This window comes from Aphis gossypii, unplaced genomic scaffold (genome assembly GCF_020184175.1).
Source record: "Aphis gossypii isolate Hap1 unplaced genomic scaffold, ASM2018417v2 Contig00040, whole genome shotgun sequence".
In the NCBI taxonomy this organism is placed as follows: Eukaryota; Metazoa; Arthropoda; class Insecta; order Hemiptera; family Aphididae; genus Aphis; species Aphis gossypii.
The window spans coordinates 1-21,545 of NW_026082989.1; the positions used below are offsets into that span (position 1 = coordinate 1).

At 29.1% G+C, this 21,545-nt stretch overlaps 4 protein-coding genes across 4 annotated transcripts; all 4 read left to right on the forward strand.

Annotated features, from left to right (window-relative positions):
• Nucleotides 1–13,046: 13,046 nt before the first annotated feature.
• On the forward strand, nt 13,047–14,322 carry LOC126553009 (uncharacterized). The gene is made up of 2 exons (XM_050208207.1): nt 13,047–13,202; nt 13,304–14,322. Exons 1-2 carry the CDS (start codon nt 13,184–13,186, stop codon nt 14,320–14,322), a joined length of 1,038 nt encoding a protein of 345 aa, XP_050064164.1. The 5' UTR covers nt 13,047–13,183.
• Nucleotides 14,323–15,046: 724 nt separating this feature from the next.
• LOC126553010 (ATP-dependent DNA helicase pif1-like) lies at nt 15,047–15,841 on the forward strand. Its single transcript, XM_050208208.1, has one exon. The coding sequence runs from the start codon at nt 15,047–15,049 to the stop codon at nt 15,839–15,841; it is 795 nt and encodes a 264-aa protein (XP_050064165.1).
• Nucleotides 15,842–15,969: 128 nt separating this feature from the next.
• On the forward strand, nt 15,970–16,667 carry LOC126553006 (ATP-dependent DNA helicase pif1-like). The gene has a single exon (XM_050208204.1). It carries the CDS (start codon nt 16,109–16,111, stop codon nt 16,628–16,630), a length of 522 nt encoding a protein of 173 aa, XP_050064161.1. The 5' UTR covers nt 15,970–16,108; the 3' UTR covers nt 16,631–16,667.
• A 3,645-nt stretch (nt 16,668–20,312) lies between these two features.
• Nucleotides 20,313–21,263, forward strand: LOC126553011 (SCAN domain-containing protein 3-like). Its single transcript, XM_050208209.1, has 3 exons — nt 20,313–20,679; nt 20,752–20,930; nt 21,057–21,263. The coding sequence occupies exons 1-3, from the start codon at nt 20,313–20,315 to the stop codon at nt 21,261–21,263; spliced, it is 753 nt and encodes a 250-aa protein (XP_050064166.1).
• The last annotated feature ends 282 nt before the right edge of the window (nt 21,264–21,545 follow it).

Sequence of the window (21,545 nt, forward strand, 5' to 3'; positions counted from 1 at the left end):
CAATAAGATAACTGAAGACATAATTCATGTCAGAAGAAAGAAACCATACATTCACAGGTAAAAAGTAAATATATATATATAATAAAGAAATATATAAAGAAGAAATAAATAAATAAATAAAATAGATAAATAAACGAAATCTAAAACATGAGAAAATAAAATAAAAATTTTTTAATAATAATAAGAGGGTTTTAAATCATTTTTGATTTACTACAATATGTTTAAAAGAAGCAGATTTAAAAAAAAACTATTAACTTTTTCCCTAGGGGAAAAATACTTAAAACAGACACAACTTAACGGTTACAAGTATACATTATAATTAAACATTATATTAATTTAATTTCTTATAAATGGAAAATATATATTGTGTTAAATGTAAACAAAAAACAGATAATATTAATCCACATATAATAAAGACAAAAAAACAATAGATAGGAAAAAATTGTCTGCAAAATGTAAAAAATGTAATTCTTTAAAAGTTGTTTTATTAAAACATAATATTATCTAATTTAAAAATTCTATAAAATTATCTTTTTAAAAACGGTAATTTAAAAAATGAATTTAGCATTTTCACTTTTCGTCATCATATTATTGTTATTATTATCATTTTTATACACATTTTATTTGACAGCGCTCCTGCGAAGATTCCTGCGGCATTTTTTACTATTATTATTATTTGACCTCGCTGCGGCAATTATTACCATTAGAACAGTTGAAGACACAAAAAATGTGGGATAGATTTGAAGCCAAACCACCAGCAGGAAACATGCTACCGCACTAACCCATTAGGCCACTAGTATTTGATGATAATTCTATGAAAAAACCATAGACCTTATACTAATAGAGGGAACATCCAGGCGGGATGCGGGTGAGTGGTGCGGTCTTTCTTAGCGTGTCAGCAGTGATGCCATTCCTTGTGACCAAAAACATTGTTATTAACACATACCATATTATAATTACAACTTCAATATTGTATACTGCATAGACCAAAGCCAAATAGACTTATAAATTATAATCAGCTAGACTATATTACTATAATAGTTCTATTGTAATTTGTAAGTAGGTACTAGTAAATTGTAAGTAGTGCCTAGTATAAAATAAGTTTAATGTATGTTTTTTATAAAATGGTGAAGAAAGCAGCTCTTGGACGACAAACTATTTTATTTACTATTTTATTTTATAATAATAAATATAGAAAGTTGAAGAACTTGAAAAAGAAGGAAAAAGAAGAAGCACTTGAAGAAGCTGGATATTATGCTATTGATATTATATGTTATAATATTATTGTATAAATCATGATATAATGAATATAAACATAAATAGGATCGTCATTCGACAGTAAAAGGGGGAAAAAAAAGTAAAAATATATTTGTATAATTAATAGGTACATTATATTCTATAATATCGTTGAATTGAACAATTTATATTCAAAAGTCAACAGTCACAAAAAACTAATCAATAATATCTACAAAAAGTTAAGTTTAAAAAAAATATAATTATAAGCAGTGCAGTTAAAATAATTCAGAATTAAATAATAGTATAATTCAGTCCCTAAAAATGTATTAATAATATATACAAAAAGTTCGTCAATATTTGAAAAAGTTAAATTTAAAAAGAAAACAATTATAAGCCAGATACATATATTATTCATTTCTAAATAAAATAAGTTTTGTAAATTTTTTCTAATCGAATTACTATTTTTTTTTTCTTTTGTTAAAGCTGCATGGTGAAATCTTAAATTTAAATATGTTAATATAGTGAGACTTATTATTTGATCTCTATGAATATTAAATAATTGCTGATCCAGACAATGATTATCAAGCTCTTTAAAAATGTAAGGTTTTTGATAAATAATGTTTTTTATTGCAAAGAAAATTTTTGATTTAATATTAGGTAAAAAAACATGGTGAGCTCGAAAAACTGTTTCTGCTTGTTGACAAATTTCAACAATATCTTGACTTGGTTTAATTAAGGCGTTATTTCTATCCTTTTCGCTTATTATTTTAAATATATGTTCCGAATCATCAATTAAATATTTATGACATATATTGCAGTTGATTTTTTTAAAAATTTTTTTAACAACAAAACCAGATACATAACTTGTCACTTCATCTGAAAAGGGAGTTATCCTATGTATTACTCTAGAATAATCGTGGTCAGTTTTATTTATGTTTTGTTCACTATCATTGCTTATAATACTATCTGGTCCTACTTTCACTACCGACATTTGTGTTGTATCAAGTATAGCAATACAGTTGCCATATTGTGATCCACTGATTTCATTGTGAACTAATAATTTCTTATATGCTGACTTAAACTGTTTACAGGAAGGATTGTTGTTGAATCCACCTCTTTGCCTAATTGAACTAAAAAATGTCTCGATGTGATCCTGAGACAGTTTGTAAGAAAGCATATAAGACAATGAATACGTAGTACTAAGATATGTATATAACTTTAATAAATTAGATAATGCGCTAATGAGACCAATGAAGCCAGTTTTTCTACCTGAATCCACCACTCGTTTACCATTGGCCAACTTTAATCCTAATATATATTCCTTAAACTTAACAATAAAATCAGCATATTTCTGATATACTTTTGAGTCCAGGGCTAAGCAGAAGGGATTTTTGGAGTAGATAGTTCTACAGTTCAAAATGTCAAATGCATTGTTGATCATAAAACAAAATTCAGCAGTAGGGTCAACATTTTTAAAATTTGGATCACCTAATGACTTGCAAAATTTTAAAGCGCTCCCCACACTATAACTTAGCACTTGAGCTGCTAATTTTACATTCATTTTCTCGGTATGATAGTAGATGTGCTTATTTGATAATTTGGTTGCAGCTCTTAAACCTTCTTCTTTCTCTTTGAAGTGTAAAGCTTTTATATGATCCCAACTTATTTCAAGTCCATTCTAGTTATACATATATTTCATATCCCCTAATGTGTTTCGCACCAATTTGAGCATATGACATGCATCATAAAATATAAATATTGGCTCATTGTTAAATGGGTTTTGTATACAAAAACTTGAGTCATCGTTTATATCAAATGAAGCTCCTAATTTTGAACACATTGTTGCATTTGTATATGCTCCATCAAAAGTAACGGAATGCACTTTTGCACCAGTTTCAGACATCAGATTTAAGCATTGCTCCAAAAAATTACTTCGTTCTGATCCATTTAGTCCAGCAACAAGAAAATATCCAATTGGCATTTTCCAGTGGCCATTTATACCTACGTCCATAAAAACAAATGCGTTTTTTGCATGAACTGCGTTATCATCTTCCGTTTCAACATTTGTACCCATGTCAACAAACCCATGCATTTTTGTTCCATCCCAGTCAGTTTGTTCTCTAATAGACATTTCATCAAGTACAATATTACATATAACAGTCTCATTTTTGGCTTTGTTTTCTATGCATTTAAATGCTTCGTCAGTAAAACCGGGGTCACCATTAACAACTTTATACCATCTACTAATTCTTCTGGGATGAGGAAGCAAATTATTAAAACTTTTCCTTACATATTGATATGCCTTGGTTGAATAAAATTGTAATGTTATAGCAAATTTTCTTAATTCAGACGAATAAGGCAGTTTTTGACCTTTCATATTTCTTTCTATTAAAGAACACAATGATTCTGAACCAATAGACTAGAAAGAATAAAATATAATTAAATGCTTATGGTAATTTAATATTTTATTACAAACCCTTAAACCATCAATAACAAATTGAGTTTCTCACATATATTATCATAGGCATTAGATACAAGTTTAGATACAATATAATACAACTTACATATTATAAATTCATACAATTTATTTATTTATTTATTTATTTATTAAATAAACGGGCGTGAGCCCAGGTTAAAATAATTAGGTGTACAATACAATCATACAATAACATAACATGAAAATATAACAAAATATAAAAGAAGGGTATTAAGAAAGGATGATTATTGCGGGTGGACCTAACAGGAACTCTAAAGTTAATGAGAGAAAGAAGGGATGGGGAATCGACCAAGCCTGTTAGGAGTTTGGTCCTAACAATTTTAAGCTTATTAAGTTGTTCATTATAATTCTTCATCTATTTCTTCAAACAGGTTTTCCAAACAATTAAACAAAAAACACAAAATTAGTAAATGAAGAAATAAAATATTACCTTTAGATGAACAGATGCTTTTTCAGATATGAAATTTTTATTTTTCAGTTGAAGATAATGACCTTATGTCATCATATGTTTTGAGCTTGGTCTGCAGTCTCTTCACCTGCTTTTTCAAATTAACATTTTGGGTTTGTTTTTGGCTGAACTTATATTTGACCATTTCTACATTCTTTTTAGATTTCCTCGGTTATTAAAGTGACTTGGTTATAAATCCCCAATCGTATCTGGATTATATCTTTTTCGTTTTCGACTTGAACTTTGAAATAAAAATACCAATATTTTGTACATAAATATAAATAATCAATTACTGTGAATATGTAAAAAAAAAAAATGTGTTTTAAATAATGTAATAAATGTAATGTAAATATATAATATTAATAAATAAATGTAATAAAATGTAATAATGTAATAAATATGTAAATAATAATGTACCTCACATCAGGCAATACACTAGAACATCGCTTTTTGGAGTAACACAAATACTATTTGTTGATACGATTGTGATTTTTTCGGACGACAGAGTTTCTTGAGAAGTTGACTCAAAAACTGCAATTTTGAATTACAACAAAATTATTTAAAAATAAGACTGAAATGTTAAGATTTAACTGTAAACTATTATTTATTTTTTACAAAATATAAACGGTAGATACCTGTATTTGTGGATTCTAATAATTCTGGCTGTTTAGAATTTATATTTACTGGAATAGCAATACTTTTTAAGTAACCATTTGGTAAAAAGTCTTCATTAGAAAAATGAGCCTTACAAACTCTATATGACGGCAGATAGAGGCCAATTCCACAAGCTTTTAACCACAACTTCTTGCGACCTTCATCCTTAGGAAAGCTGAAATAAAATTAATAAAAAATAAAACTATTTAGGCGTATTTAGTAGTAATAGTTGAGCTATAATTCTTTAAATATTGGTAGCTAATAAAAAAAAAAAAAGTATTAAAACATATATTTAAAGAAAAATATTTTTATAGAACAAACTACGAAGGTATACATGAAAAATGTAAGGAAACTATTATGTTAAAATATGATTATTTTACTTACGAATAAAATGATTGGTCACTATTTCTATCATAAACATTGCAAATAACACACTTCCTAGGCATCTTAGTACAAACTTGAAAGTTGAGACTAAATTAAACAATACAAATAAGGAAAATCGCCAAAACTCAAGAAAAACACTTGTTGAAACAATTGAAAATTTCAAATCAGAACCAGAAATATAACAGTAATATACTATTGTGATAGTACGCGGTGTGTTGATAAGTCGCAGGCCCAACAGAATTAAAAATTATTGTACAATCCGATAGGTCTTGTGCGCATGTGCGATGTACGGGTGTACACCTAGATCAGCGCAATCACGCTTGGACACCGGAATTACAACCAAGTTCCGTCTATTAGTATAAGGTCTATGGAAAAAACGTTTATTTAAAAATACATATTTTATTATATTATATACAATATATAGGCTTTTTAGCTGCTTAAATATTATAATAATTTTATTCGTCTAATTAAAAATAATAAAATAATTAGTACTATTGGTTTGAAACCAGTCACTTATAATAAAGGTAGAGAAATCTATTAAATAATTAAAATTAATAAAATAATTAAAAACAGTTAAAATTTTTTGTAATTTTAACAGAAAAATATAAGATCAGATTTTTTTTTGGAATGTTTTTTAAATGTCGTTTTTAGATGTTTTTTTAAGAAAAAATTTAATAAAAAAACACGTCCCCGAATGGGGGATGCGTTAAATTTAGAAAAATTTATAATAATTTAATTTTTTAATATTTATTAAGATTAATAAGAAAATACTTGATAAATCAAAAAGTGTACTGAACGTACATAATAATTATAACCATAATAATAAAATTATTATGGTAAATTAACAATAAAATCTTTAATTTTATCATTTAATTTAATTTTTTAATATTTATTAAGAATAATAATACAAATACTTGATCAAATCAAAAAGTGTACTGAACGTACCCACTATCTACTCATCTATGTACAAAGTAAATATTATTATTAAAATATATATTTTATATAGCCATATAGATATGAATTTAAATATAATTTTGTTTAATTTATATTTTTTAGAAGTGTGAATCTTAAACAATCCAAGATTACGAATGTGTTGAAGAAGTTGGATAAAAAAACAAGTGAACGTTACACCAATGCAATAGCATATTGGATAGCTACAGGCATGCAACCAGGTACGTTACTCCCATCACCCGTACTTTCGAAATCGTTAATTATACTCAAACAGTATTATGTACTTTATTTTGTACAATTTTGTACAACCAAAATTAAATTTTATACAACCCTCAACCCCTCCCAATTCCAATTTCATCTTACGGGTGTTGCGGTAACGTTACCCGTACAACCCTCAATGAATAAATGTACAATAATACTATAAAAAGTAGAAAAACTGGTCAAAAAAGCAAAAATAGTCACAAAAAAACTGGAAATAAGTATCTTTTTAAAAAATCGTTGAAAAAAGTAAAAAAAGCACTTTCAAATTTTATAATTGAACGTGTTTTAATATGACACTTCCATAGCACTCTGCTACATTTTAAGTCAATCCATCAAAATAAGCAAATGCTTTAAGTCCCGAGCCCTAGTCATAATATATATTATACAGAACTTAAATAATAATTGTTTTTGCTACAATTGAAATTGATTAAAACGATTAAAATTGCCACAATTTTTTCAACAACTTACTTGTGAAAAATCCAATGATCTTAGTTAGTCAATTTCAATGCTTAACAGTGCAAGGCCTGATTTTAAATTTATCGAGGCGATTTGAAAATATATTTTTCCAATTGTGCTATCAATAAATATAAAATACGATATTTTTTATTTATATTTTTAATCGTGACACTGACAGTTTTCTGAATATTAAAAATCGTCTCGATAAAAACCAAGTAATGTTGTTAATAAATCCTAATCCGATTTTAAAATTTAAATCCGTCTTGTACTTTATTTTGTACAATTCTCAAATTAGTTGTGACTTGTGGGGTTCTTAAAAGTCGGAGCAAAAAATTCAAATATTTCCCCATTATCAATTATCATAGTTTACCACCTTTAACTTCTGTTGATAATTAATTTAACCCAATTCTTTTATTATGTACTAAATTATTTTCCCTTTTTATAGTTTAATTCTAGATTCTAGATCATCTATGTTATTACTTGTTTTTAAACTGTTTTCTTTTTCTTTTTTCTTGAATGTCATTCTCTACCTAAGCACAGAACTGTTTATTTTATTTTTTTCCTTTTGGTTATTGCTCTCCAGATAATCAACATCTTCTCAATTTCCGTCTAACCTTTTATAGAATTATCAATTTTAATCTAGCTCTATCTTTTTGACTCCTGTTGGAAAATCACCATTACTACACGCTAAACATGGATGTAGGATACTTGATACTTCTTCATTGATTTGTTGACTTTCATCTAAATCGTTAGTAACTGTGTAATTACAAATGTATGTATTTGAATTTTTATCAAGTGTCACTGTGTCTATATGAATTTAATAAATTTTTTCGAACTCAGCATCAGCATTTTCATTGTAATTATTACTATTGTTAAATTTATTTCCATTTTTTAAAAATATAATTTGTTTTTTTGATACTTTTTTGACATCAGGGTCTTCAAATCTTTCCTGTGAATTAAGGTAAGATTTTTTTGATAGACTATTTTTAAATGTTGTTGACTTCTCTTTATTTTTCCATTGTTCTTCAGTATTTGTTTCTGTGTTACATTCTACACGTGTATTTGGATATTTATCAAGTGTTACTGTATCTATGTGAATTTCATAAACTCTTTTATACTCAGTATTTAGATTCTGATTTTTATTGACAGAATCACTTGATTGATTTGAAGGAATTGCGTTAGTACCATATATTTTTTTAAGCGGAATATTATTTTGAATCAGCAAGTGATCGCCTTTATAATAAGAAAAAATCTTGTCTAAAAATGTATCAATTCTTAATGGTAAATTATTACTTTTAAAAACTCTATTTTTAAGTTAATTGAAATTACTTTCTATTCGGGGCCTGGAAGCAGAAGCTTCTCCAAAACCAAATGTTTTTCTCATGATACCTGACCAACAAGAATATAACTTCATGGCCTTAATTATAAGAGGTAAAATTTCTGGAGTATGTTGTGCATTGTCAGTATCCCCTTCATTTGTTTGAACTTCTATTTTACATTGCTCAGCCATTGATGATGCCCAAATCTCAAATGAACCAAAAAAATCTTGACGTAAGTCTTCAAAATCATGATCTTCTTCGGAAAGTTCTTTGGCTGTACTATTTTCATTAATAAAAGTATCATACTCTTGCAGGTATGACATTTTATTGGAAATCAAAGATTGCAGATATTTTTCACTTGAGGCACATATAGTATCTTCTGTTGATTGTTTATTTGATATTAGAACATGACCATCATATTGACTCAAAGCTACATTAAAAATAGCTTTCAGTATTTTATTGGCTTCTTCAATTGAATTACAGAATATTAATAGTGCCATGGATCTCAAAAACAGTGATTTTGTTCGAGCAAACTTAACATTTTTCAAAGAAATCCATTTGGTTATTAAATGAATAAAATGGTTTACATCATTTCTAATATAGCATGTGGGTACAGAGCAAGTTCTATCATTTGAATTAAAAATAAATTTGTAACATGATTCTAAGTATTCCTGTAGTGATTTGTATTGTGTAAATGATTGAACGATGGCTGACATTAGTGCTAATGATTGATCACACACAATCATTTTTGGTGGTTTAATGCCATATCTAAGCCAACGATCCAACCAAGAGTATATGGATAATGTATCATGTTGTTCTGAAATCATTGATAGTGCAGTAAATGTTTTACCTTCTATTTCCATAACACCTTCATACAAAAACAGATGACTACTTTGATCACCATTCGATCTTTTAATTTTCTTACAACATCCACCTGTTGCATCAAATGACATAGTTGGTATTTTAACTCTAGAATAACATTCTTTGTATATCTGTAGTTGCAGGTTGCTCCAAAAATGAACAAAAAACCCATAACGTTTCGAATAATTGAGCAATAAAATTCACTATATTTCATAATATTTACAGCAACTATTGGGTTAGAATGAAACCGTTCGGAATTTATTGCTCTACTTTTAGCTGTTCTCAGAGTTTGATTGTTTGGTATTTGAGATGGGATAGAATCTCCTAAAAATATATTTTGTTAGGTACGCTGTGGTTTTATTGTTAATAAAATGTATAAAATTATATTATTATAATACATCTTTTCAACATTTTGAAGAATAAAAATTTATCTAACGGTAGATACTAAAATTTTTTCTTAATTTTGTTTTGGAAACATTGTATTTTATGAATGTAAATTGACAAGGTTTTAAAGAAATTACAATATGTGCAATAATTAGAATAAATATAATTTAAATTACACTTACCCTCTTTCATCAAACGTTTTGCTTCCATGCAGCTGAAAACTGAAGGATCAATATGTTTATCAAGCATTGCTGCTACAGCACGGATTTTTTGAGTGCCCATTAACTTGCGTTTTTTTGAATGTAAGATATTAAAGGAACCAGAATATTTACATTCCATTATTACTCTGTAAAAAAAAATAACAATTAATGTGTTTAATATTTAAATTAGGCATATATCATATAGGTATAAGGTTTTTACTTCTTATACACAATAAGGTATATATTACATAGTATCACAATGGTCAATCTAAATATTCATCAATGGCACACACAAGAATGATATTGATTAGGGGTAGATAAGTATAAAAAAAGTATTCGCCTCCCTATATTTATTATAGTATATTTTTCATAAGTTAACTTGTTATGACTGTTTTTTTAACTTTTATCTGCTTGCGCCATTAATATCAAATTATTGAATATACAAACATAATTGTGTATTATCTTACCTAGAATCTTCATCAGGAATTTGTTTTATAAATCCTTCAAAAACTGAACCACAATCAGAACAATGACCACGTACTGGTATGTATGTCCCGTAATTTACATTAACGTAAGACTTTTTAAACACTAGACAACATGGAATTCTTGTGTGCATAAAGAAATGTTCTTGTACGATATTAGTCCATTCATAGGGAGACATTATTTGATATGTTCTTGGACCTTGTTTTTCCTCATATGTTCTAGTTTTAGGCTTAATAGTTTGCCATTCGTTATCAGAAAATGTAATAGAAAATTCAAGATCATTAAACATAACCGTCTCGTCATCATCTGTGCAAGGAGAACAAACTAAAAAACAATATAATATAATAGTTAAATAATTAAATAAATTAAGACATTATGAAACTTAGGAAGTCTGATAACTAAGTGTAATTAACTAGGGGTACTCTAGTATTTATTATTTATGAATACAGTTTTATCAAATTAACATTTACCTGTACTAAAATCAACTTTATTTTCCTTTGATGATATCAACCCTAATTTGTCTCTAATTCCACCACGATTTAGAGCAACTCGAACTCTAAGAGCTGCAGGAGTGATGTTTTTATTATATTTACTACTGATGTTGAATGAAATGTTTTTCCATACATCAAATTTTATACCAACTATTTCTATTTAAAAAAAAAAATAAACTGTGAAGTAATAAAACCACTAATAAATAAATTATATTTAAACATTTGTAATGTGTAGGTATACAAATACGTTTAAGTATGCAAAGGCACCATTTTACAGCTGTACTCTTTTTTAAGAATTTGTAAAATAATCAGAACATGTTTTTAGACCACATTACTAATTTTATTTCATATTTCAGATGTGTAAGTGTACAACTATTTATTAGTTATGAATATGTTCTATTATTACTGAAAATTATAAGTACTTACTAAAAACATTATAAAAATAATAATTTTTCGTAACGCTTATTCTGCAAACTATGTCTTATTCATTGGAAGGTTATAACAAAGTCATACAGTTTAATATGAAAATAATTTATCACATTAATAATACAAGGTAAACTATTGAATTCTATTGTATTTAATAAGGTTAAAACTCAAATTTGGTCACTTTTAAAACAAAAAAGTCCTTCCTCGTCTAGAAAACATAATATTGTACTATGAAACCTGGGTGACTATAATTAAATTAGGTACCTGACAAATTTTTTTTAGTGTTTTTCAGTAATTCATATTAAACTGAATAAATTGGTAATTTTCAAATTGAATACAAATGTACCTATTGTTTTTGACTTATCTGCATAATATAGGACTTTTTAAATTGTTATCATTATCTTATATATAAAAATGAATCGCAAAATTTGGTAAGCGCATAACTCAACAACGCCTGGACCGATTTCGCTCATTCTTTTTTTGTTTGGGTCGTAATTGTCAGGAGAAGGTTCTTACGGACGAAAAATTTGAGAAAGTTATCGGGTTAGAGAAATATGACGAGGTGGTGATGAAATTACAGAGGCGCCATCTATCCAGCAAATAGTCAACTAAATTATTTTGGTAGTCAATGGCAACCATTTAAATAAAATAAATCATTTATTTAAAATGTTTTTAAAAATGCATGCAAATAGACATACAAACAACGCAAATGTTCGCAAATGTTCGTTGAAGTCCAAGGATGGTTTTTACGGCTAGAAAAATTAGAATTATTGCTGGAAAAACCCTAAAAATAGCCCTTTTCTTTTTAAAATAGCCCTTCCTATAATATTTATAATATAATACTGATCGTATCCATGGCAACCAACAATCGTGTTTTGTGCAGAGTGTTTAGTTAGTTAGTGTTTGTTTAGTTCGTGATTAGTGAAAAAATAATTTATATTTGATATGCCTCCTATAAGACGAAGCAATTTAGGTAGAAGAACCAGAAATGCTACAAACCAAGCTAATTACCGATCTAATTCACAAACGCGTGAAGCGCGAGCAAGTTTGAATCGAGCTGCTTTTAGTTACGATGTGTCAATTGACTACAGTAACTACCAATGTGTTGTTATTGGTTCTATGAACTCGGTTTGCTCACACTGTAAGGCATTAAAATACAAAACGAAGCCAATGGATTGTGTTGCGCAAATGGTAAAGTGAAATTGATACCATTGGATCCACCACCAGAACCATTGTACTCATTGGTTTCAGGAATAGGAACTATTCTATACACTTTTTGACAAATATCCAACAATATAACAATTGCTTTCAAATGACTTCATTTGGGCAACAAATGTAGTTCGGGAAAATTTTATGCCAACTTTCAAGGTATGTATTATAGCAGTTACTCATAATTATTTTAGCGAACAAAATTTTCTGTCACCAAAGTTAAGATGTGTCACTAATCTTCAATTTCTTAATCATTACGAATATATCACTTAGTCATCATATTATATTATGGTGTTTCAGTTTCAGTGACACTTTTATTATATTTTATATTTGATAGATATTAGTTAAAACTAAATATATACTTTTTAAGATCAAATATTATTTAAGTTTGATCACCGACAATCCATTAATTTATATCACACCATAATATATTTTTTTTATTTACAGATACAAGGGCAAATATATCACAGAGCAGGTTCACTGTTACCAGTGTCAGATAGCGACAACAAATTCCTGCAAATTTATTTTATGGGCAATTCACCACAAGAAATTGATCTGCGTTGTGCACATAACAATTTAGTAAAGAGGTCTATTGTAGAACAATTACAAACTTTATTTCATCAGCACAATCAATTGATTATATTGTTTAAAACTGCCCTGGATCTGATGCCATCCGATAATCACAAAATTGTAATCAGAGCTGATAAAACACCTGCAGGTCAACATACAAGACGTTTTAATGCACCAACTATTGATGAAGTTGCTATCGTTGTAGTTGGAAAAACTTGGAATCCCGTGATATTGTTTTACGTCGTCGGAATGATCAATTACAACGTATAAAGGAAACACACCGCTCATATGATGCACTGCAATATCCCATTATATTTTGGCAAGGTGAAGATGGCTACGATTTCTCAATAAAAATGATAAATCCCATTGCAGGTAACTAAAATATTAGTTTAGCTATGGCGATAATATCTCAGTCATTATATTATGTATTTAATTTTATATTTGAATGTTATTAAAACAAAATCTATTTACAGGTTCTGAAACCAACAAAAAAGTCAGTTCAATGAACTATTATTCATACCGCCTAATGATTCGGGAAAATGAAGATAATCACATATTGAAATGTCGGCGATTATATCACAAATATGTTGTTGACATGTATGTTAAAATTGAAACGGAAAGATTAACATTCATCAGGTTGAATCAAACCAAACTCCGATCTGAAGAGTATATTCACCTTCGAGATGCGATTAATACTGATGGAAATGCACAGAATGTCGGTCGGATGACTATTCTTCCAGCAACATACATCGGAAGCCCTCGGCATATGCACGAATATGCTCAAGATGCCATGTCGTATGTTCGTCATTATGGTACAGCAGATTTGTTCATCACATTTACATGCAATCCGCAATGGATAGAAATCAATCAGGAGTTATTCTCTGGGCAATCACCCATTGATCGTCATGATATTACAGCCAGAGTCTTTAGACAAAAGTTGAAATCTTTAATGGATTTCATCGTAAAACATAATGTGTTTGGTGAGACACGCTGCTGGATGTATTCTGTGGAGTGGCAGAAACGAGGATTGCCACATGCACACATTTTGATTTGGTTGGTTGAAAATATAAGGCCAAATGAAGTTGATGTAGTGATATCAGCTGAAATCCCTAATGTACAAGTAGATCCTGGATTGCATGAGGTAGTTATCAAAAACATGATACATGGTCCCTGTGGAACTCTTAATCAAAATTCACCGTGTATGATGGATGGTAAATGTTCAAAACGATATCCACGGACATTAATATCGGAAACAATTACTGGTAATGACGGTTATCCATTGTATCATCGCAGATCGACAGCAGACAATGGAAAATCAACAATTGTCAAATTAAATCAACAAGATATTGAAATAGATAATCGTTGGATTGTTCCATATTCACCCATTTTATCAAAGACATTCAAAGCACACATCAACGTTGAATCTTGCCATTCAGTGAAATCTATTAAATACATTTGCAAATATGTAGCCAAAGGAGTGATATGGCTGTGATTGGAATTGGTGCAGAGAATTCCAATGATGAAGTTACCCAATACCAAATGGGCCGCTATGTCAGTAGTAATGAAGCAGTTTGGCGAATATTTTCTTTTCCTATTCATGAGAGACACCCTTCTGTTGTTCACTTAGCTGTGCATTTAGAAAATGGACAAAGAGTGTATTTTACAGCACAGAACGCAGTACAAAGAGCTGCTCAGCCACCATCTACTACATTAACCAGTTTTTTGAGACATGCCAAAACGATGATTTCGCACAAACATTGCTATATTCTGAAATGCCAAAATATTATACCTGGAATCAATCCTCAAGGAGATTTATACGACGGAAACAAGGAAAACCAGTTCCAGGATATACAGATGTATATTCCACCGATGCGATTGGCCGGATTTATTCAGTACATCCAAGCAATGATGAATGTTTTTACTTACGACTGCTATTAGTCAATGTACGTGGCCCAACATCATTCCAACAGTTACGAACTGTTGATGGTGAATTGTGTGTATCCTACAGAGAAGCCTGTCAACGTTTGCAATTGCTTGAAAATGACGCTCATTGGGATCAAACTCTCAATGATGCTGTAATATCATCACACGCTCATCAAATACGAACATTGTTTTCTATAATCATATCTACATGCTTCCCATCAAGCCCAATTGATTTGTGGATCAAGTACAAAGATTATATGTGTGATGATATTTTGTATCAAATACAGAATAGAATGGGAAATCCAAATATACAAATCAGTGAAGAAATTTACAATGAAGCATTGATTTCAATTGAGGACATGTGCTTGATAATGTCAAACAAACTATTAATTCAATTAGGCCTGACCGCGCCCAATCGTCCAATGCATGACGCTTTTAACCAAGAGTTGCATCGAGAAAGACTGTATGATCTCAACGATTTGAAAGAATTAATTCAAACAAATCTTCCACTGTTAAATGAACAACAGAAGTATGTATTTGAAACTCTTATGAAAGTAACAAATGATGAAACTGGAGGGATTTACTTCTTAGATGCACCTGGTGGTACAGGAAAAACTTTTTTGATTTCATTAATATTAGCAACAATTCGCTCACAAAATAAAATTGCACTTGCACTCGCTTCGTCGGGAATCGCAGCAACTTTGCTTGAAGGTGGTCGAACAGCCCATTCAGCACTAAAATTGCCATTAAATATGCATAGCAATGAAACTCCAACCTGCAACGTTTCGAAGAACTCTGCAATGGCAAAGGTTTTGCAGCAATGTAAATTGATTGTTTGGGATGAATGCACGATGGCACATAAAAAATCTTTGGAGGCTTTGGACAGAACCTTAAAAGATCTACGGAGCAATAATAACCGATTTGGTGGTGCAATGATTTTATTAGCAGGAGATTTTCGTCAAACATTGCCGGTGATTCCACGATCAACGCCAGCTGATGAACTCAATGCATGTCTAAAGTCCTCCAGTTTGTGGAAACATGTCCAAGTACTTCATTTAAGCAAGAATGCGTGTCGAGTTGCAAAATGACCAATCTGGAAACATATTCTCTAAACAACTCATTGACATTGGTAATGGCAAATTTCCTATAGACATGTTGACTGGCTGCATTAACTTTCCTCTAAGTTTTTGTCAGTTAACTCGATCAAAAATGAACTTATTCAGAAGGTGTTTCCAGATGTTTCTCAAAATTACAGAAACCATGATTGGTTGAGCGAACGAGCTATACTGGCTGCAAAAAACATAGATGTAAATGAATTAAATTTCAAAATTCAAGAACAAATTACAGGCGAATTGATGATATATAAATCAGTTGATTCGGCTACTAATCAAGATGATGTAGTCAACTATCCACCGGAATTTTTAAACTCGCTGGATTTGCCAGGATTGCCACCTCACAATCTTCAATTAAAGGTTGGATCGGTGGTTATAATGTTGCGAAATATCAACCAACCGCGTCTTTGCAACGGTACACGGTTAGCGATAAAAAAATTACTAAACAATGTGATAGAAGCAACTATACTCAAAGGAAAGTATAAAGGAGAAGATGTTCTCATACCGCGCATCCCAATGATTCCGACTGATGTGCCATTTGAGTTTAAACGACTACAGTTTCCAGTGCGTCTTGCTTTTGCTATGACTATAAACAAGTCCCAGGGGCAATCATTAAGTGTTTGTGGTATTAATCTAGAAAACCCATGTTTCTCACATGGTCAATTGTATGTTGCCTGTTCCCGTGTTGGAAAACCATCAGATTTGTTTATCTATGCGCCAGGTAATCAAACAAGAAACATCGTATACCACAAAGTACTACAATGATAATAATAATAATTATGATTCACATGATTAACAATAAAGCGATTACTTACTTTTAAATCATGACAGAACCGTCACCCTGGTGATAGGGCGTTGTGAATAAAAAATAATTAAATAAAACTATAACAGTTAAAACTATAACTACTTACTTTTAAATCATTATATATGTTTTATTAATTATTTTTTATTCACAACGCCCTATCACCAGGGTGACGGTTCTGTTCAGGAGAATTTTTTAAAATACGTAGGCACAAAAACTGCCACATTACAATCTTTCGTTTCGTCGTGAATTCAACGTAATATTAGCACTATCAATAAGATTAAATTAAAAATTAACACACGGCATACGAAAATGCAAAAAAAGAAAGTAACACACGGGCAACGCCGTGTCGGGTCAGCTATAATAAAATAATTAATTATATTCAATTTTATTCAGTAAAGAAGTTACAATTATGATTTCTAAAATAATTTGATGATAAATAAATTGTAATAAATAAAAGATAAAATAAATTTAAGCGCATGCTGAAGTATCATAATTTTTGTTTATGTTAACACAGGTTTTGATTTTAAAACATATAACTCCAAATTTTATTTATATTTTACATTTTTTATTTCTAAGTTACTAAATATATGAATAGATTCTATTTAATTATATGTATACTATATAATATTATGTATATTGTGAAAATTGTATATTTTTAATTTATTATTTTTTTTAAACAATATTCTCATATATTGGATAGTTTTTAATTCAATAATATAATATAATAATTTATTAATTTTATCAAAAAGGTTATTTTTGACAATAAGTACTTACTACTAATAATAATTTTCATTGATAAATGATTTTCCAGGTACCTACTGACTATGGCAGTAGGTAGTTACCTAATAGTTTGTAATATTATTACATTTAAATGTAATTAAACATTTTGTTTTTAGGTAGGTACCTGTATTATAAATATATGGGTTTGAAGTTATACCTACATAGTTGAGTTTTTTTGTGGGAGTTACACATTCTACAACAATAATTTGCTGAAAAGCTTTCTACAAAACCAAGTACAGAATTGAGACCCAAGTTATCCCCAGCATTAATCCAAGAACAAAATATACCTGCATATTAACTGAATTTACTGAAATATTGATTCCGTTTTCTTGAAAATCTATAAATACTTTAATTAGAGAAGCAATAATAGTTTTGTTATTAAACTTTAAAAAAGCGGGTAATATATTATTTAAGGATGATAAATATTCTGGTGGGAAAGTAGGTACTGTATAGTAAAACACATCCCATTTTATGGATTCCTAAATGTGACCCTAATGGTTTTCCCATTTCAGCGTCTTCGTAGTAAAGAAAAATAGGAAAAACTACTTTGTCAACAAATTTATACTTAATCGACTTCCAAGTACTACCATTTAAAAATGATATAAGAATATCTTTTTGTTTCATAGTATTTTCAGTATACTCTGAGGCTGTATTATAAACTCCTGGAAGTTCAAAGAACAGTTTTACATTTTGTTTAATGGGTAACAAGTACCATTGGACTGGTACCATAATTTGTCTATCTATACCTGAAATATTCTTTTTTTCAGGAGTAAAGCCCAATACTATTGTTTTAGATTTAAAAATTAACTTATGAGATTCAAAATATTTCATTCGTTGATATTCGGTTTTCAAGTTTAAAAAAGGGTTTTCCAAGTCATTAAACATTGATATAATTTCATTTTTATCAGAAATATTAGAAATACTGCACACTTCTAAAAGAGACATGACTTTATTTTTTCAATGTAAAATAAGTTCACTGGAAAATAACATTTATACTCCATCTATTATTTGCTGTATTAGGATTTCTGTTACAGTTGGTTTTGTATACAAGCTAGTAATAAATTCTAATACACAATTAATAATAATATCATTATAAGACGCACTAGATGTTGTATTAGCTGCACTACAAATTTGATTTGATTCATGCTCGAATGAAGATTTATTTAAATCATTAGTAAATTGTAACACTGGGGTATCCAAATTAATTGTTTCAATATTCTGGGAATGAACTACCATTAAGTGCTTTCTGAATTTTTCAGACCCTCGAAAATCTCTCACACATCCTCCTTGGTTACATGTATATATTGAGTTAACATTAAAGTTATAATTTGTTGTAGTTTAGTAAAAAATAAATTGTTATACATACTTTCATTTAATTCAGCCAAATCTAATACTGATAAGAGATTACAAGCATATTTGTTTTTAATAGAACTTTTCCTAATTTTTAAAAGCTTAGTAGTAAATATGTCGTAGGCCGTATGGACAATTAGATTTTTTGCAAAAAGACTAGGCTCTTTGCAATGGGGTAGCCCGTTTGCGAATCACTTATTATTTTTCCAAACAGCCTGCTGTTTTTAAGGCTCATTGCATACAGACTAACAGCAGTTAGGCCTTTTAAGAATTACAATCATAATAACAATAAATATTATATGGTAGTTTATTACTGATTATACTTATTACATAATTTAAATTATATTATTTTAAGGGTTATTGATAATAACATAGTACATTATAATATGTAACATGTAAACTGAATAATTATAGACGGTAGGTATTTTGAATATCTAATGGTCCACGATCTACTTTTTTAATATTGACTAAAACATAACTTCCTAGTTCCTACTCATACACTGTATCGCAATAGCGTATTTATAAAATCATATCAATCGTATAGATTTCAAATTTTAGGTTTTTACCTACATTAGTATACTACATTACAACCGACTATTTTAGAGATTTAGATACGGATTGACGACGTATACCTAATAGTTGATGGAATCTATAAGATAATGACTAATCAGTAGATTAGATTATAAATTTTCATTGTACCTATTTTTGTCAACATACTGTAGGTAGGTACACACTACAGTACCTACTATACGTTAGTAAACCCAGTGTATTTCATCGAGTGCGTTAATACTTACGAGTGCATAATATGGAAAATGTAACAGTAGTGAACAAATTTAACAATGAAGTTACTAATTATTATAAAATAAAACGAACGCAGTTAAACAACCATGGACAATAGCTACAATATCCGATGCTGTTTCTGAAATAGCAGCTTCTAAAATACCATGAACCAAAAAAAATAGTAAGCAATATAGATTGATTAAAAAATATGATATTATGGAAGTAGGTGATTCAAAATATTTGGTAAAAAAAAGAAAAAATCATGATGAGCCAATTGTTCAATTAGTAGAACGTGAGAATTTTTTTGAAATTTTAAATACGATTCACAAAAATGTTGGACACGGAGGTCGTGATAAAATTATGTATACTCTAGAAGATAAATATTATATTCCAAAACCTATTGTTTTGATATTTTGTAAGTTGTGCAATGTTTGTAATTTAAAAAAATCTCAGCAGCACAAAAACATTGTTGTAAAACCTATACTGTCCAAAGATTTTAATGTTCGTGGGCAAGTTGATTTGATTGATTTTCAATCGACACCAAGTGGTAGTTTTAAATGGCTTTTAAACTACCAAGACCACGCTACAAAATATTGTCATTTACGTCCATTACAATAAAAAAGAGCTTCAGAAGTAGCATTAGAGCTTCTTAAGATATTTTTACAATTTGGAGCTCCTTATATATTACAGAGCGATAATGGTCGAGAATTTACCGCAACTGTAGTAGAGGAAATGACAAACCTGTGGCCTGAGTGTAAAATTATTCATGGAAGGCCTCGATACCCGCAATCTCAAGGGAGTATAGAGCGCTGTAATCAAGACGTAGAAAACATGTTGAGGGCATGGATGATAGACAATCAAAGCACTGATTGGGGGATGGGGTGTTATTTTGTACAATGGCAAAAAAATTGCTCAAAACATCGAATAATTAACAGAAGCCCTTATAAAGCATTATTTGGAAGTGAACCAAAAATAGGATTTTCTAGCAAAAATTTACCAAATGATATCTTACAGCCGATTACAACAGAAGAAGATTTAAATGAGTTAATTAATACTGAAGTAAGTGATGAAGTAGATAGTGACGAAGAAGCAGAAGATAGTGAAAAATATAACGAACAAATTAATGAAAAGTATAATAATATATACGACTGTAAAAATTGCAATTGTAAAGTGTCTATCATAAACAAAGAATCTTTGTGCGACACATGTGTAAAAGAAAAAAAAATTCAGAACGAAAGAGTAGAAGCTTTTAAAGGACAAAAAAAAGCTGCAAAAAAAATGATACAAACTAGTGATAAGAAATTAGTTGTAATTGAAGTTGGAAATTACGTTTTAGTTAATATTCCAAAGGTAGATCGTGGACCATTAGACACACAAAATATAATTGGTAAAGTTGTCAACAAAAAAAATAACGTTTACCAAATTGGTACAAGATTTGGAATTATAAATACGTGGTTAAGCAGAAATGTTCTACAGACAACCGATGCAGAATTTCTTGACGAAGTACCAGATACGATGTTAACATTAAGAGAAATAGCGAAGAGACATTCTCAATTTGGAGGACAGGGTTATCAAAAATGTTTTTGCAAAACATCGTGCAAAACAAATAGATGCGCTTGTCGCAAAAACAATGTACTGTGTAGCTCAAGATGTCACGAAAAAACTACATGTAACAATAAGTAAATACTTTATATAATATTTAATATTGTAATGTAATATTTTTTATAATATTGCAGTTTAATTTAATTAAATATTTTATATATATATATTTTTTTTTGTTAGTAATATAATATAGGTAATAAAACTAGTAATTCAATAGTCAATAACTGTACAAGTAATAAATTAATAAGTGTGTTATTATCATTAACCCTTAAAATAATATAATTTAAATTATGTAATAAGTATAATCAGTAATAAACTACCATATAATATTTATTGTTATTATGATTGTAATTCTTAAAAGGC

Coding starts and splice junctions, on each gene's coding strand:
- LOC126553006 (XM_050208204.1), top strand. CDS start 16,109: ATGATATATAAATCAGTTGATTCGGCTACTAATCAAGATGATGTAGTC.
- LOC126553010 (XM_050208208.1), top strand. CDS start 15,047: ATGGGAAATCCAAATATACAAATCAGTGAAGAAATTTACAATGAAGCA.
- LOC126553011 (XM_050208209.1), top strand. CDS start 20,313: ATGACAAACCTGTGGCCTGAGTGTAAAATTATTCATGGAAGGCCTCGA. Junction 20,680..20,751: donor TGACGAAGAAGCAGAAGATA/GTGAAAAATATA, acceptor GCAATTGTAAAG/TGTCTATCATAAACAAAGAA. Junction 20,931..21,056: donor TTTTAGTTAATATTCCAAAG/GTAGATCGTGGA, acceptor AATGTTCTACAG/ACAACCGATGCAGAATTTCT.